This window comes from Typopeltis vanoorti, chromosome 2 (assembly GCF_054136105.1).
Source record: "Typopeltis vanoorti isolate ZY-2024b chromosome 2, IOZ_Tvanoo_1.0, whole genome shotgun sequence".
Classification (NCBI taxonomy): domain Eukaryota; kingdom Metazoa; phylum Arthropoda; class Arachnida; order Uropygi; family Thelyphonidae; genus Typopeltis; species Typopeltis vanoorti.
Window position 1 is genome coordinate 100,007,636 of NC_143550.1, and position 19,540 is coordinate 100,027,175.

Sequence of the window (19,540 nt, forward strand, 5' to 3'; positions counted from 1 at the left end):
ACTTTGACCATGCTTTCAGAATTATCTGATATAGCTGTTGCAAAACCTTTCTATCTCCATATTTGGAGATAGAAAGGTTGCAATTCCTTCCCAAGCGCCTCTAGAATATTCTTCTATCGTCCTAAAACTGATCTTCTGCATCCTTCCCAAATCTTCAACTGACTTTTGTTGAGTCACTTTTACACATTGCTTCAGGATTTCTTATATCCCCCCCTGTGTATTTCCATCAGAGTGTATGCTGGCTTACTTACTAAGAACTTTCAATACATCCCCCCTTTCCTGGCCACCCTCAAAAAAAAAAAAAAAAAAAAAAAAACACCCAATAACTGCTCTCACTTCCTCCAAGCATTACGGAATTTTTTTTTTTTATCCTTGCAGATAATTTCATCACATATCCCTCTCACTGAATCTATCTCAAGAACACTGAAAAAAAACTAAGATGAATAGAGAACCTACAGAACTAAAACATTTTGGATATTGAAGCACAATTTTTATTGAAGATAAATTAAGCATGGAAAGACACAATGGAATAAATGAAACTGTTATTGTGGAGAGCAATTGAATAAATTTATAAGGAATCATCATATCATCATCGAATTCCTGACATATACCCTCAGGGAGTGTACAGGATGTTATACTACTGTGTGAAGAGCTTTTCCTCCAGATTAGCCTATTATCTGCCAACATTCTAATATCAGATCTTATATTTCTGTCTTCTAAGGAAGCACTTCTCAAACTTTTTCCCCTTGCGACCCCTTTTCACCCGAGAAATTTTTACATGACCTCAGGTATATAGATATATAAAATAGGTATACAAACCAAACATTTACTGATAATAAATCATAAAGAAATTTATTTTAATACAATTCTTTGGTATACACATAATTTTACCATTTACATATATAATTATAAACAACAGCCTCGAATCTCCAGTCAGGATGCAGCTGATGTTTTCAATGTTTCTGCCTAATTTCACTGTCTGTCTTTTTAAATGTTAATTTTCATACCACATTTATTACAGGCTATTCAATTTGATTAGGGAATCCTGCAGACTTATACTGGTTTTATTTAGGAGATAACATCATCTGCATAAAGTAAAGAGCTGAAAAACATCTCCAATTTTGATATCAGGTTTAATGCCATTTTCTTTCATAATGTGATCCATATAGATGACAAATAACAGTGAAGATAATGTACACCTTGTCACACACCTGACTTAACATCAAACTATCTTCCTGCATCTCCTTCAATTCTAAATGATGATTTATAACTCAAATAGAGACCATGTATTTGCTTGATATGTCCCATTTACAACATACAACAGGAGCATTTTGAACAGCTTCCTCATGGCACCTTGTCATATGCCTTTTCTGAATCCTGACAGATAACAAATCTACCGAGGAAAATTGTTGATAAGAAACTAAATGAGGTAATCTTTTCATGTAGTGTTGTTATAACATCCTATACACCACCAAGGGTACAATATCAGAAATTTAATGATAAAAATGGAAAAAACATGGGATATATTTGATGAGTCTAATAAGATCTGCTGGGGTGTATAAAGCTCATGCAAATTGGTAAAAACGAAAATGATTGCACCATCGTAAAATTATGGCAGTAATTAAATGATTAACAATTTGATTAATATCAGTGTAATTCACAATATATGACAAACAGACTATACACAAGTTATTTAAAGAAAATAAAGTATTTATTATAAAATGCTTATATTTTGTGATGACCATTTCATCACATCAGAACAAACACACAAAAAGAATGGACAGCTACATGAAGCAAGAATAGAATGGAATGACAAGAGATGTTATGGGGTGCTTCTATTCTACTGCTCTCTGGCAGTCACATGATACTATTATGAAACTGTAAACAATAAACAAACAGCTAGTTGTGGACACTTGCCACTTCCTCCAAATTAATCTGTTACTTATTAGGATGAAGTGCATTAGTTGATGACTATGTCTGAAATTTTCCACAATTTCCTATTAGTATATGTGGCTGGACAGAAAGCAATAATCATGGAAGTACTCTGCAGTATCTATTGTCATGCCTTTCTCATTTCATGGTAACTGCCTGTTCTTTCTGCATAATCACTATGATGGGATAAAATGCATTTTAAATTAAATACTTTATTTTTCATATTTTTATTAATAATAATAATAATAAATTTATAATTTGTAAATATGTATAGAAAAAATGGTATAGAAAAACATGAAGTGATTGGCAGTGCTGTACCCTGGTTATTTTTATTAAATAAAAAATATTCCATATTTTCCAGTCTGCAGATGCTGGATCAGCTCATGCTTTCTCCATGTGCTGTTAGAATGCATCTTACTATTGACTCCCTTGATTATTCTTGACTCCAGGATGTGTTTGTAAAATAATATGAAATTACATTGAACATCGTGATGAACAGTTCAAAACTGTTGAGCTGCAATCACATAATAGGCATATCTTCATCAAAAAGGGAAGCAGTGCAAGATGAAATAGATTTTGTTAGGTGAAAAAAAAGCTGCAGACTGAAAAATATGGAATATTTTTGTATAATTTAATAAAAATAACTTCAACCAGAATACAGCACTGCTAATTACTTTATGCAACTACTATTGACTTATTGGGACACATCATTTAAAAAAAAAAAAAATAGAGAGGGAGGGTCCTTTGAGCAAGTACATTTTTTGCGCAGGGTTTTGCATAATTTATCAAATCAAGTGGTGTTGCACAGCTCAAACGAGTATGAGCTGTGCAACACCACTTGATTTAGTTTGAGCCATGAGGTTTGCTACTGGGATATTAAGTTTTCTCCAATGATCTGCCTGTGATTGGCACAGGTAGATAGGAGACAGGCATATGTTCATATCTTAGGGATGAACTTTTAGCTGCATATCTGCAGCCACCTTTTTTCTTGATCCCAACAAAATCAAAGGTTATACCAATACATATAGCCAAAGATATATATTATTTACAAAAATTAAGTTAAGCAATGCAGTATCTATATATAAACAAAATTACAGTCAAATGTGCTTGCAAAAATTAATTCTTTGTAGAGGATTAAAAACATCACACAATTTATTTGAGGCTGATAACATCTGCCTGAGCATATATAGCTTGGCTAGATAGGTAAAAAATTTCATTCCTCTCATGTGAAGTGCTGGCACCCCACCAGAATATGACAAATGGTAAGACATGCGCATTTTTCACACACACACACACACACACACACACACACACACACACACACACACACACACACACACACACACACAATCATCACCTCTCAGTGAATATGAATGTGTTAAGATGAGTGACTGATGCAGAGCTTAGCAAGAACAACTTCCTCTCCTCTTTCTACATTGACTAGAATGCCAGTGCTTAATTTCAGGCTTAATGTCATATAATTGGTTTGTCAATGCTTCTTGCCATTGAGCAATTAGATTTGACCTTAATAAACTATCTGTATTATGTATATGGTACTGTCAAACAGTATATGGAGAAAGCATGAGGTGATCTAGCATCTCATTGCCCTTAATTCCAATGTAGCTGGGAATCCAGCAACCGGACATCAATATTAAGGGTGTTCATTTTGTACAACAGGTGTAACATCTCATACACCACTGGATGTAGATAATACACAGATGAGGATATGGCCTGTAAAGAGCTCAATGACTCTATATAAATTACACGCTTTTGGTAGCAGTTCTCTTTTATATGCACAAGTACAAGGTGAATGGCATGCAACTCTGCTGTATAATTAATCCAGTGGGATCTGGTTGGAGATAGTAATGTCAGGAGACACAGCAGCACAGATAACACAAGTGTCAGTTAAATGCAAGAAATCAGAGTGGGCCGCTCTGTGTGCATTAAACAATTGCAGGTAGACAGATGATGAAATATGAGACTTCTGTAGTTGACCAAGTGAGAGGTTACAGGAAGGAGCGTAAACCTCATGGAGAGATGTTATGTTTGGTGTAGAAAATATTGTCAACATTCATGGTTGCACAGTCTCTTTAACATGCATATCAAAAGGACATATGACAATTTGAGGTGCGTGATATTGAGCTTTCCAAAGCAGAGAAAAGAGATTAGTCCATGTAGGATGATCTGGAAGAAACTATCTTCAGGGCATAATTAAGAGACAACTGTTTCCATCTGAATGATAGAGATGGTTCATTTGCTTCAACATAAAGACTTTGAGAGGGTGATGTGCAAAAAGCACCCGTAGCTATCCAAATCATATACCCTGATGATGGATGGGTCCAAGCATTGCAGAACCATAGATTTATAATCCAGTTTTAAATGTACACTCATGTTCATAAGTAGTTAAATGGTCAATTTCATTGGTTTATCATTAGATATTGTTGTATTGCATCATCTATCATTCCCATGGATTTCTGTATAATGTAATAGTTGCTGCTATTGCATCAGAATTTTTATGTTATAAATAGATAACAACAGCTAGTTTTTGCATTTTCGTGCTGAGATCTCTATGGCTAGTTATATGTGTGTAGTTAACACCTCGCAGAAAAAGTGTGATTCAAGCTTTGAATAGAAAGGGCTCTTGTGAAATAGTTAAAAGGGTATCCTCTGGTCAATCTACTGTGGTACAGCTGCTGTTCAAAGTGAAGGAAACCAGATCTGTTGAAAGGGAGAAAGAATCTGTCTACACCATGCCAAGATAGAGTTCTGAAGTGGCTCTGCCTCAAAAATCACCACACATCATCTGGAGAACTGAAACAGAACAGGGAAGAACAAATAAGTTATGGTAAGCTCTGTAACTGTCAGGAGAAGGCTTTGACAGAGACTGATAGCCAGGCTCCCTAAAAAGAAGCCCTTGTTAACCAAAAAAATGAGACTGGCTTAGTTAAATTGATGCAAAGAGCATGCCAAATGGACCCCTGATCAGTGGAAAAGAATAATTTTTTTCTGATAAGAAAAAGAAAAACCTGAAGGGCACTGATGGCAGACAGTTCGAAAACGATCCCGGGGAAAATTCAACCCTGACTGTCTGATGTCAACAGCCAAATTCACAGCCAGTCAGATGATCTGGGGTTGCATGTTATATCATAGTGTTGGTCGCTTGCATTTCACAAAAGGTTCATTGAATGCACAAGTGTACCAGAAAACTTTAGGAGAATTGCTACCTACTATCAGAGACCACTTTATCAAAATGAACTGCATCTTTCAGGAAGACTCTGCTCTTTGTCATAGGGCAAAAAGAGTAAGTAATGCTTTATAACCCTAAAATGTAACATAATATAATAATATAACATAATAAATTGAATTTAGTAGTTAAAAAGGCTTTAGTTTTTGTGTAGGTTAATAAAGTGCCTCAATGAATACTCAATTCAGTGACTACAGTGGCCAGGACCAAGCTCAGATCTCAACCCCCTTGAGAATTTGTGATACCAAATGGAGACTGAAATACACAAGAAGAAGCCATGAAGTCAAACATTTCAGGAACTCCAAAAAGCATTACAGGATAACCTCATTTAATGCGATTAATTAATCCATCAATTAATTAATCGTGTTAAGCGAGTTTCTTAATATCGAGTTAAGCAAATACAGTAAACAATAGGAATAATTATAATTCATCCATCACTTAGCGTAAATTTTGAAAAAAAATTATAGCATAAGCTATATTAGAGGATAAAATCATCAAGGTTAATAAAAATCAATTGCTTAAATTTTTATTTAATGTCTAAACATTTGATTGAGCTACTTTTTTTACAAAAAAAATTAATATGTTTGAATCGTGCTTGACTTTTTCATCTTGTCATGCAATTTGCGATAGTTGGTGATAGCTTTATCAAGATTTCGGCAGATTTCGTTCCATATCAGGATCAGCATCAAACAATTTCTACAGCATACGCAATGTGACTGACTCAACTAGCTCAAGTTCTTTTGCAATTAGATTCTTAGTCGTAACATTCTCTTCTTGTTCTCACTCTTCATTCTTCATATGCCCACTGCTCTTCTAGTTCAAGCAGATTATTCTCACTTAAATGTTCTGAATGGGATCCGAACAAGTTTCTCACATCTTCATTATCTCTCTCTATATACATTCACTGGGCATCTACAGATGCCTTATGGTCAATCCAATGCTTGATGATGTTCCACACCAGGCCTCGGCCATGTAGTCCTGTTGTTTTTTTTCTGGCAGCCTCAACTCTCTGAAGATCAGTCACTCCACACATACCATCCATCCATCTCATTGATGGTCTACCCCCTGCCTCTTTTACCAGGAACTTTACCTTCTATTACTGTTCTGAGAAGTCCTCCTTCCATCCTTTCTAAGTGTCCAAAATATTTTAACTTTCTTCTGTCAATATCCTTAAGGAGCCTTAAAGTTCTACTAATCTTTTCTAACACCCATTCATTTGTACACCTTTCAGTATATGATATCCTCAACAGCCTTCTGTTTCACCACATCTCAAAAGCAGACATCCGTTTCTTATCTGACTTCTTTAGGTTCCAAGTCTTGCATCCATAAGTCACTGTTGGAAAAACAACTGTATCTAAAATCCTCAACTTTGTTCCCATGGAGATAGATCCATCCTTCCAGATTTTAGACAGGTCTCTGTTGTTTTAGCCATTCCCAACCTTTTTCTGACATCTTCGGAACAGCAATTCTTCACATTAATAATGGATCCCAGGTACTCAAACTTGCTGACTTCCTCAATTCTTTCTCCATTAAGATACACTTGTTTCTCAAGAGCTTCTCTGTTTGTTTTTCCTTTGAGAACCATGATCTTTGTCTTGCTAGAATTGAGTTGAAGTCCTCTGTTATTACTGATCTTGTTAACTTTGTCAAGAATTAGTCCTAGTTCTTCCATGTCATTACAAAGGAGTACTGTATCATCAGCGTACCTCAGATTACTGATCAATCTACCTCCTATCGTAATTACTGTCCTGAGCTCATCCAATGCTTCACGCATGATGTCCTCTGCATATATACTAAACAAGTGAGGAGAAAGTAAACATCTTTGTCTAACTCCTTTTCCATCTTGAAGCCAGTCAGTCAATCCAACACCTGTTCTTACTGTGGCTTCTTGCTCCTTATACAAGTTGGCTATCAACCTGATAGTGTGTTGAGGAAAGCCCATTCTTTTCATTACTTCCCACAGTTTCACATGCTCAACACAGTCAAAAGCTTTAGAGTAGTCTAAGAAACACATTACCAGAGGGAGTCTGAATTCTTTATATTTTTCCATGATCTGTCTAAGGCAAAGGATCTGATCTCTGGTGCCCCTACCTTTCCAAAAACCTGCTTGTTCCTCGGGCATCTCTGCCTCAACTTTGGCCTCAATCCTATTTAGCATGATCTTTGATAAAATTTTGCTTGCATGATATATCAAACAAATAGATCTATAATCATGCATGCCTTCTTATCAGTTTTCTTGTGTAGCGGTATGAAAACTGACTTCTTCCAGTCTCTAGGCCATGATCCTGTCTCCCATATCCTTGTAATCAATCTATGAAACACTCTTATCCCTCCATCCCCTGTGGCCTTAATTAACTCTTCATTATCCAGTTCATTAAATTCAAGTTCTTTTCCAATTGTGCCTGATTTCATCAATAATATTAGATCTTGGATTTTGTACATGATAAACTAACACAGGAATAAGTTTAAAGTCACTTTCTGCATTGCCTCCTAATAAAAGTGCAAGATGATTTTTAGATACTTTGTATCCTGGTTGAGATGCTTCAGTTAGGAAAGTTTTTGTTGGTATACACTTCCAAGAGACCAATTTCGTCGACATTGAATATTTGCTGATCATCATATCACCCTCCTAAATTATCCTTTGCAATTCTTCACAAAATCTGTATCAGCACTACCAGATTCCCCAGTTATTCTTACATTATGCAATGAGGCAAAAATATTGAGAGTTCTTGCCTAAATATTCCCTGTACTAAGAAGTATTCTTTTTGGTTACAATCCTCAATCCAGAATGATAGAAGACGTTCCATCATGATCATTTAAATGGCTTCTATTTTGCGTGATCTGCATGCTTAAAGATGCAGTAGCAACCTTTTCTTGTTCTTTGTATTCTTTGCTCTTATTTAATATAGTCCAAACTGTAGACTCGCTGTATCCCAGGTCTTGCACAATCATTGTATGACTAGCGCTACTTCCATGTCTCTTCATGACTTCCAGATTTTCCACTCACTGCAGATTGGCATCAAAAAATTTCTCATAAGATAAAAAATGTACGTTAACTGATTAATCACTCGCTTAAAACAAGAAATAGTATCACTTCACTCAATCGTTCTGAGTATCATGCATATCGAATTCGCGTTAAGCAAGGTTTTCCGGTATAAGGGTATGGAACTATGAATTGATAGTTCTATCCATCAGGAAATTCCTTTCGTCAATGTACCGCTGATGCCAAGCTGTAATAAAGGCAGAGTATCCACAAAGTACTAAACAGCAAAAAGTGAATTTAGGGCTTTGAATGTTAACAAAACTGTGTAGTTGAACTAAATTTTGATACCAGTGTTTGTTTTTCCAGCAAAAATATCACTGTCCACTCCATTTTGGAATATTTGCAATTTGTCAAGTTTGTTGCCATTTTCTAGTTATGTCACATCTTGTACTAAAAAGAGCCAAATATTAATCAAAAAATAAAAATGTTATGTTACCTTCATTATTTGTAACAAGTGTGTTATTAAAAGTAGAGGAATTTTTTCATTAATTAGAGAAAGCAGCTCACACAATGAAAAAGTTGGTCCTCGTTGGGGATCTAAATAGCAAAGTAGGAAATGATTATCAGACATACAAAAATATATTGGGAAAATTTGGAGAAAAGAGCAAAGCTAATAATAATGGCAAATACCTGTTGGATTTCTGCTCAGGACATGGACTGGTTATACTAACACCATGTTCCAACATAAAAACGTGCAAATTCACATGGAGAGAAGAGGCAAGAAATAAGAAGTCTCCTTGACTATGTTATTATTGATAGCGATGTTTTCTCCCTGGTGCAGGATGCAAGAGTGTAGAGAGGATTTGAAATTGGAAGTGATCAATCACTATTTAGTCTTGAGCAGGATGAAATTGAATTTCATATTGAAAAGAATAACATGTAAGAAAGTTTAAAAGCAAATAAAAGTTTAGCAGCTCTCAGATGTGAACTGTAGACTAAAATACCCAAAGATTATTGAAGAAAAAATGAAAGAATTTGAGAACAGGAACCAAACCTTGGAGATTCATTGGCAAGCCTTGAAGAAATCCTTGATTGATTCAGCCAAAGAGGCATGGTGAGGTTGTCTGCAAGGATAGAAAAATCAGAACTACATGGTGGACACAGGAAGTTAAAGAGGCACTGAAGGAAAAGAAGAAAGCAGTTCCTGGCAAATAAGTCAGCTTGTGCTCTTAGAGAATACAGAGACAAATGTGAGAAAGCTAAACAGTGTGTAAAACTAGCTAAAGAAAAGTCATGGGAGGACTTTGGCAAGAACATAGAAAATAAATATCAAGAAGGTGGCAAAATATTCTGGAGGTTGTTAAAGAAGCTTCGAAATGGAGGAAAGAGTGCTGTAAAAGAAATTACAGATGATAAAGGTGACATGAAAACTGGAGAAAAAGCTATCCTTGAAGCATGCAGTAATTACTTCGAGAAATTGCTACATGAAACAAGCAGTGATTGCACAGTGGTAAAAAAACACTCAACAGGCATACAGTCAGGAATACATATCCATATCTGAAATAGAAAAAGCCATCAAAGGCTTGAAATGTGGAAAGGCAACAGGAGTAGATGATATTCGACCAGAAATGTTGAAGTATGGTGGTATAAAAGTCTTGCAGTGGCTGCACTGCATAGTTCTGGAGGCATGGGCAGAGGGACGAATTATCAATGATTGGAGTAGAGTCTCATAGTACCTATATATAAAAAGGGAAATAAAACTGAATGTGAGAATTACAGAGGTATTTTCCTACTGAGTGTTCCTGGTTGAGAAACGGTTGAGAAGAATTGTGGAAGAACAAGCTGGATTCAGGCCAAATAGAGGCTGTCAGGATCAGATCTTCACTTTACAACAAATAGTTGAGAAATCATGGGAATATAACAAAGATTTGTATTTAAATTTCGTTGATCTGGAGAAGGCATATGACAGGGTGCCAAGAGAGAAGCTATTCAATATGCTATTATATGATGTCAATGGGGCATTATATCAAGCAATACTTAAGTCTTTATTTGTATTGTAAGTCAGCAGTTAGAATTGAAGGAAGTACAGGAAGATGGTTTAATGTTAAATCTGCTGTGAAACAAGGATGTACATTATCCCCTCTGTTATTCATTATTTATATGGATCACATTATGAAGGAAAGTGGTATTAGACAAGATATCAAAATTGAAGATGTTAATGTCAGCTCTTTGCTTTATGCGAATGATGTTATACTTATCAATAAATCCGCTACAAGTCTGCAAGATTCCCTGACTAAATTGAATAACTGTTGTAATAGATATGGTATGAAGGTCAGCAATAAAGAGACAAAGACAATGAAAATAGGCAGAATCGTTGAAAATGTCAACTGCATTGTGAACAGAGAACCTGTGGAACAAGTAAACCATTTTACCTACTTAGGCACAATTTTTAGTGAAGATGGTAAATTAAATATGGAAATAGACAACAGAATCAAACAAAGCTGGTATGGTGGGAAGTCAACTGAATAAATTCATATGGAATAAGAGAGAAATTAGTCAGAACACTAAATTAGCTGTATACAAGACAGTGTTCAAACCAGTTTTAACTTATGGATCTGAGAGCTGGGTCAGAATTAAAACACTTGACCAAAGAATAGAGACTGCAGATATGAGAATCCTGAGAATAGAGGTGTGAACAGGTGGCATCAATGGCAACATCATATTAAAAACAAGGATATTAGGAAATAACTTGACATTCTCAGCATCCAGAAATGAGTTAGCAGAGCTAATTTCAGGTGGTATTTTCATTTAAAGAGAATGGGCGAGGAAAGATTAGAAAAATAAGTGTTCTCTGCCAGATTGGCAGGAAAACGACAGAGGAAACCAAGATATAGGTAGATTGATACGGTACAAAGTGCCTTAGACGGCAGAAATATAAGATCTGATAATATTGGAGTCTTGACAAGTAACAGACTGATCTGGAGGAAAATTGTAGATAGGAAGTTAGTAATGATGTAAGTTTTTCATGTAGTACTATCATATCCTGTACACCCCTTGAGGATACACGGCAGGAATTTGATGATGATCTTTTCAAATAGACATTCAAATTTAATTACCAAAAAAACATGGTTACAGCAAGTGATGCAGTTTATATGAACATGAATATATAAGTGCATGATAAAGACAAAGCAATGAAAATCAATATGCACTCTATTCACTAGAGAACAGAGTGTGAAGGGGATTCAATGCTCTCTTGCACTTTCCTCTTAGTTCATAAATGTGTACAAGAATGCCAATTTTCTATCAAAGATTAATCCCAAGAACTTGGCTTCTGTTGCTACTGGAATAGCAATGTGTCCCATTTTTATTGAGGATATGGATGAAAAGTGCATTTTCAAAACAAGCGTAAACATTTTTCTGTTGAAAACCAGACCCTATTACTAAAAGACCATAGAGAAACAAGATCAACTGCCTAATGAAGTTGCCTTTCAATTACCCTCATATTATGAGAGTGACAGTAAATTGTGAAGTCATCAACATATAGAACAATGTTTACAGTGGGAGGAAGCTGTTCAGTGATTGAGTTAACTTTGATAGCAAAACGTTTTACACTTAAACCCTGTTCTTGATGATATGGGCAAGATAGCTTACTTCCCACTCTGACTTGGAAAGTTTGCCTGGACAGAAAGTTTTTAATAAATACAGGAAGGTGTCCTTTGAGACCTAGGTGATAGGTCTTTTAATATGCCGTTTCTCCAGGCTGTCATAAGCTTTTTTCCATGTCAAAGAAAACTGAAACCAGTTTTGCACAGATGTTCTTGCTTCAGAAATGCATCTCTTATACAAGTTTCTAAATGAATCAAATAGATTGAAGTTGAACAACGTCTACAAAAACCACATTGTGTACTGGAGAGAAGACCATTGCTTTCTAAATACTAGAGAAGTCCAGCATTAACCATTTTCTCTAATATCTTACAAAGACGGTGGTCAGAGCAATAGATCAATAATTATTAATAATTCCAGTCTTCTGGTAAGAAGAAAATGGTAGCTAAGTGTTCATAAGGCTTGAAAGAAATTTTGAATGTCTTCTAAAGACTCTTTCCATCAGATATCTATCATCTTAACATCCACAGATTCCTGTTGCTGCAAATTGAGCTATATGGCCAAACTGAAGGATGTGTTCACATTTGTTTCGATGTACCTCTACTACAGCAGCTTAGAGACCACAAACTATACCATAGCATTTAAAGGGATTTTAAAAAAAAAAAAAAAAACTACAGTTGTAGATTTAAATCATGCTGTTATTGGAATGTGCTGAAGCTCTACATTTCCCTAACTGACATATGCATCCTCATGCTACCAAATATCAAATCCCCAATACATACCGTCAAGAGTGTACAAGTTATACTATGTGAAAAGTTTACATTATGACTAACAACTTAACAAGTTTCTTTCAAATGAAGCATATCTGTTACTACTCCAATAAATAGCATCTTATATTTTGGTCCTCTATATTTCACTAACCACACTGATCCACCTAGATGTTAGTCTTCCTCTGGGTCTTATTCTCTGTCAAATACCTGTTTAACATGTCTTCCCCTATTCTGCTTAACTGACCGTAAGCGTAGATTAACTCAGCTCACACATCGATGATTGCCAACAATGTCATGTTCTTAACTAATATCTTCATTTTAATATGACTGTCATTGACTGGTTGTTCATTACTAATTTTTCGCAGAACTGTCATACTTAATAATCTGTAGTCTTTGATTAACTATTTTAGTTTTAACTCAAATTGTGTTTCAAAAGTTCAAATTGGTTTGAAACACTGTCTTCTATATAGCTGATTTGGTGTTTTGACTAATTTCTCTCTTATTCCATAAAGTCCTGCCATTATTAATTTTGCTCTACTGTCTATATCTATTTTTAATTTGCTGTTCTCACTAGAAAATTGTGTTAAAATAGCTTAAATACCTAGTCTAGCTGCAAATACTGTTGCAACTTGAACAGCACATAAACCTTTATCTATCAATAAATCATTTACAGCTTTCGGCACATACAAACCACATGTATAATGTGCATATAACAGCACTCAATGTTCAAAATGTTCCCCTTTTGCCTTCATGCATGCCAAAAGTCTGTGAGGCCACATATTGATGGTAGCACACACACACACACACACACACACACACACACACACACACACACACACACACACACACACACACACACACACAACATCCAATGGAAACACCCACTGCTTGCTCCAAATCCACCTTCAAGCTGGCGATGCTGGGGTGTCGTTTCTTGCAAGGTACTCTCTGTCAAGCTCTGACTGTATTTTGAAGTCCAATGGATTCAGATCAGGACTTCCAGACGACCAATCAGATGGTGATATATGGTTGGGCACATTCACTTCCAACTACTGTTGGGTGGACCTTGGGTACAGGGGCTGAGTCCTGTTGGAAGGTCCACTGCCGACCGTGAAACAAGGTGATGTTCAGGGGATCATTCTATGGGTTCCAGCACAGTGTCTTGATATACTTTGGCAGAGGTTTTAATCCCTTTCTCTCAGAACTGCAACTTGGATATGCCCTGATACATCAACTCCCCCCCCCCCAAAAAAAACCATCACTTGATGCAGGGTGATGACCTCTCTGAATAATGAGTGCTGTGCGACCTGCCTCCATAGTGCAATTGGAAGAACAATGGTACATTGCACCCTTCGATTGGAATAGGCCTAAGTTCGATTCTCGTCATGACGGTAGGAATCTTTATATGGACTTTACGATTGAATATGAGTTAGCCAATCTCATATGGCAGTAGCAGGGTTTTTACTCCCGCATACAGACAAATCGGCCCTTCAGAACACACGCAATTTACAGACAAAAAATACTAGTTGTGGTGGGCAGTAGATGGCATTGATAGAGATGATTGGTAGTAGAGGTTCGGTTTAGTGGTGGAGACAGTTGTATAGTAAGTGTCCTCCCGGGATGAATCTTTGGACTCCTTGGAGGTGTCACGAATAATAATATATTTTTGTAATAAAAAATCAGAATGCTTATACCTCTAACTTTTAGGATCCGCTTTATAATTTTTTTTTTATGAATAGAAATTACTATTGCTATTTTCCACTGGATTTCCAGTTGAATAGCAATTTAAAAATAATAAGTTTCTTTTCTGCATATCATTCCTGTATATTTATATAAATCTGGGATAAAGTTATCTTCTGGTGATTTTTCATTTTTTTGTAGCTTTTAAAGTAATTTCTAAATACTCATAATCTTCATATATAAATAATAAAAGATGGTGGTGTCATCAAGATAAAGGACATGGTTTATGGTCGGAAGTAATTCTGTTATCAAGTTCATTAAGAGAGTAAACAACATGACATTTTAAACACATTGCAGACAGAAACAACAGAACCTATATGAAATGGAAGGCAGAAATGAAAGGTTTTTAATAAAGAAAGGGAAACAGTATCTAAACAAAACTTGCATAGGTTTTTTAATATCCTAAATGTCCAAATCACTTCCCATCAAAACTCCAACTGCCTGCTCTACTATACTGCAGCTCGCAACAGTTGTAAAAGAATCATCACCAAGTCCAAGTCAAACTTTGAAAGAGCCAAGTATTGAAATCAATGAAAATGTAAGATGAGTTTATCAAAGTCCTCCGAGAAACATTTGATTATGAACCTAATATATATATATATATATATATATATATATATATATATAGTGAGAGAAGAATTGAAACAGTCTTGAAAGTAGAGTTGCTTTTCTGGTATTCATTTATATTCCATTTGTGTCTGATGGTTTTTGTTTGTGTTATTGATTTTTTTAGTGGGGGGGGGAAGAATTCTCACTTAGCAAAATATTTTGTTTCAAGAATGATAGCATAAATGTCAATGAAATTAATTCAAAAAAAGTTAAATGCTAAACTATAAAGCAGGAAATTATTAACAAAAAAATGAATAAGTTGGATTCTGCACCATGGTATCAGCTGCTGGATGGGAAGAATATCAACAGTGCATGACAAGTGTTTAAAAATATACTTAAATGATATAATATTGGAATGTTTCCAAAGAGTTCAAAGAATAAATAGGAGTGAAATGGATGTATAAACTTATTAAGCAAGAGACTGGTAAGAAAAATATATGGAAGAAATACTGTATGCATAAGGATGATGTCATTATCCTTATAAACTGTTGTATGGAAAGCTTAAATCTGAGAATGAAAAGAATGCAGATGGTGTGCAGGTGACATATGTAGAAGTGACTGTTCAACAAATAAGTTATCTTGCTAAACGCTATCATGGTATATGCAACAGTGAGCAATCTCCTCAGTGGATAAAAAACTCAGATGCAAAAGGAAGAAGAAGTAGAGATGTTGCACAAACTGAATAAGAATTCAGCAAGAGTGACTCAGAATATCAACCCAGATGCTAAGAGTGTGTTCAGCTAAACTATGTTCTTTTCATCAAGCTATGTAATTTGAGACTCATGACAGGGAAGATTCCACAGGAGTGGGAAGTATATATGGTAATCCCATTATAAGCAAGCGAGTTTGCACCTGAACTATTTTCAGGACTTCATTACTTCAACCTTGGTATCACTTCTGGGTGTGGCTCCCAATAATGAGACCTCAATAAAGGTCAAAACCAGACTGAGTAGTGACCATTCCCATAATGCATAGCATTATACATACCGTAAGATTATGTGAATCTTTGCATTATGGGATACTACGGCAAGTAATGTGAAGTCATGGGACTTCAATATATAAGTTGCCCCCAATCCTGAAAATAGTTCATGTGCAAACTTGTTTGCTTACACTTGGATAAAGGATTAAACCAAGTATATAATTTCTTGGTATCTTTAATTTATAGTATAACCAAGTGGAAAACTTCTAACAACCTCACTTGGATTATTTTGCACAGGTCTGGTCTCCTGGCTTCCACAGTGATTCTGATACAGTGGAATGCAGAGGAGTGTTAGAAATATCAGGATTGTGGGCTACTGATTATGAATAGACTGAGAATTTGAATTTGTGGACTTCGGACACTAAGAAACAGGAGCAATATGACTGAGATTTACAAATTTCTGAGAGGGTCATAAAGAATATCAGCAGGTGAAATTTTTCATTTTATGGAGGATAAAGAAATGGACAAGAGAACATCCTTGGAAGTTGAGAATGAATGCCATCAAGAAGGGGATGAGAGCTTGATTTTTCTCTCAAAGTAGTGTGTGATTATTAGAAAAGACTGCCAATAGATGTGGTGGGTGCAGGTGGTGTGAATGAATTCAAGGATAGGTATGACAGCTGGCGTGGATAATATGTGGCCTCTCTTGATGAGTCTCTAACTTCCTGGAGGTCTATCTTAATATTCAATTATGCTATATGTTTGAAGGTGTAATAGGTGATTCTTCCATTTGCATCAATGCATATGAAGGAATCATTTTTGCATAATAGACTTCCCACCAGAAGCTTGTTAAGTTAAGCTTCCTTTTTGCCCTCCTAATTATGAGACATATATCTCATTTGCAGATTATGCATTTGGCTTCTTTCTTTTTTTTTTTTTTTTCTTTTACTGTGACATCAGGGATAAAATGGTACAGACAGAACAAGCAGTTTGAATACACCAGCATTTATGATGCTTAAAATATTTACTATTTTAGAGGATTTGGGATGTATATTCTTCTAATGCAGATCAGATATCCTGCTTTTCCAGACACTCACAATTTAGGTATATATGGATGACATTCCTGGTAAGAAAGAAATTGCTATTCCTTATACAGAGCGATCAAAATTAGAGTATCCCTGTTTAAGGCCTTGTAGAGTGCCATCTAGCAATCTAAATGTTGCAAAACTTTGCAGGAATATAGTGTGCATCATGTGGAAGTGATATCTAAGAGAGAGAAAAAAATTCATCACCAGGGGAGATGTTGCAAGCACCAAATGTGTGAGATTTGTATATTATGCAACTTGACAGGTGCCAGGAGAGTTTAAAAAGATGGACATAGGATTTTCCCTTTCATTCTGGCTGTTAATACCATCCACAGTAATGGCACTAACCTTGCCCCAATGTGCTTTCGTACTACCTAAACAATTGCAGTGTTGTTGCTGAACTCTTCGAATTTTATCACCTGAACAAATGTCAGCAAGGTCCACTATTTCTATGAGGTCTGTGACAAATGATTACTCGTTGTGAAGAAATTAGATTGTTGGGAGTTTAAAACTGGCAAAGGTCGCAAACCAATCACTTCATAATAAGTGAATAAAATTTGCTACTGCCATTGTGGAGTAGGCCATGAATAACAGTGTTGGTTCCTGCAGTGCACATGCTGTATCAAGACACATGGATGTAACTCACACAACTGCCTAGAAAATTCGACGGAAGATTCTACATTGCTACCTATTCCAGATAACCCTGACTCAGGAGTTGCATCTGCAGGACTTTGGAAGTCAACTGACATTCACTTTAACATGCCTTGCTCAAGTGGAGTAGGATGCTGCAGAATGCCCACAAATGCCAGGTATGGGCTATGCAAAACCCGCGTGCAATCCAACAAATCCCTTTGCATTCACCCAAAATTACTGTTTGGTGCAGGTTTACAGCTTCATTTATCATTGGACCATTCTTGTTTAAGAACATTCACTAGTCGGGTCCTGTGACCTGCTCAGTTACTGCCAAGAGGTATCGCAATATGATAAATAATTTTGCTGTGTCAAAGCTACAGCTATGCCTAAGCTAGGATTCAGTCATTTTCATGCACAATGGAGTCCCTCTGCATATCAGTTGATCCATACAGGAGGTTCTTTGAGAATATTTCATGGAAGCCAGAAGGTGATCAGTCATACATTTCCCACTGCAGGTCTGCCTCATTCACCTAATCTGATGTTCTTGTGACTTCTGGCTCTGGGTATTTTTCAAATACAGGGTGTATTGAGATCATCCTGATAACTTACTTGCAAACTGTTTTATGGTTTGCAACAATGTATTTCCCCTTATGAAAGACAGCATAACACAGCATGTGCATAACATCACTCCCAACCAGCTGTGTTGAATGCACTGTGAAAACGATGAAGTTTGTTGCATACCAAGAAGGGCAGCACAATGCACAGCACAGCCCATGAATACATAACGGAAATGAATAAAAATGTGCTATTTATGCTTTTATCCTCACACACACACACACACACACACACACACACACACACACACACACACACACACACACAAAAAATGCTACATCTACATTCAGTAGATCACGTAACATCCCCTAGTGGTGAATTTTGGAATCTCCCCCCCCCAGATGTTGCTTCCACATGATGCCCAATGTATTCCTGCAAAGTTTCACAGCATTTGGTTCACTGGGTGGTGTGCTCCACAAGGCCTTAAACAGGAATATTTTAATTCTGATCATTCTGTACATGAGGATGAGCCTTAATTGCTATTATTCCAAAATGTTCAGAGCATACCTCTCTGTCTGGTGCATTAATGAGATTCAGTTCTGGTTATTCTGTTTATGTCATAACTTCTCCAGAATAATGTAGTGTTTTATGGTTTGCTACAATGTATTCCCCTGTATGGAAGCAGCTCCTCTGAGCAGCATCCACAGGAGGGAATGCATTGTAGCAATTCATAAAACATTGCCATGTTTCTATTCTAACAATCCTCCAAACAAAATAGCATGACATTTTCATTGTTACATGATATACTGCATGCATAAGAACACATGGGATGTGTTTAGGTGCTTGGCTGATGTTCTTATTTTATTATTAAGTGATGTTTCTCTGGTTTAATTCAAGATCATTATACATACTAGTTGTTAATATATTAATATTCTTGAAATGTTTTATTCAAAACTTACAGTTTCTTTATCAGCCAACTCCTTCTTTAACGCCCAAGTAGAAGAAGCCCATTGTTCGGCAACATACATATCATCAGTTATGATGATATTATCAAACAAAATGCCATCGACCATAGACCATAATTCAAATCCCACTGCAGCCTAAAACAAAGATTTAAAATTCTGTAAGTAAATAAAACACATAACAATAAATATATGATAAGATGGGGTTGTTTTATTATTGTTTCAGTTTGGGGTATCGAACCAACACCCTATACAACATTTACACCCTACCCTGTGTTTTACTTAAGAGATCCAGGCATTCAACCTAACAGAGCATAGAATGTGATAAACATTATAAATGTGATAAAGCTTAATAACTTTTCAAATGCTTTCTGGCATTTGAAAGTTATTAAGCTACAAAATTTTTACAGTTTAGTTTACAGTAATATGAATGAAACATACATTCTATAGAAACCAATATTCGTGAATCGATTCATTAAAACATGCAATTTTGAAAGATTACATA

At 35.9% G+C, this 19,540-nt stretch overlaps 1 protein-coding gene across 1 annotated transcript in view; it reads right to left on the reverse strand.

Annotated features, from left to right (window-relative positions):
- LOC150109288 (calmegin-like) overlaps positions 1-19,540 on the reverse strand; it is a 394,668-nt gene that overhangs the window by 61,865 nt on the left and 313,263 nt on the right. Inside the window, exon 16 of the mRNA XM_090412401.1 lies at positions 19,033-19,173. Within this exon, the coding sequence (XP_090268527.1) occupies positions 19,033-19,173 (141 nt within the window). The remainder of the gene's footprint in view (positions 1-19,032; positions 19,174-19,540) is intronic.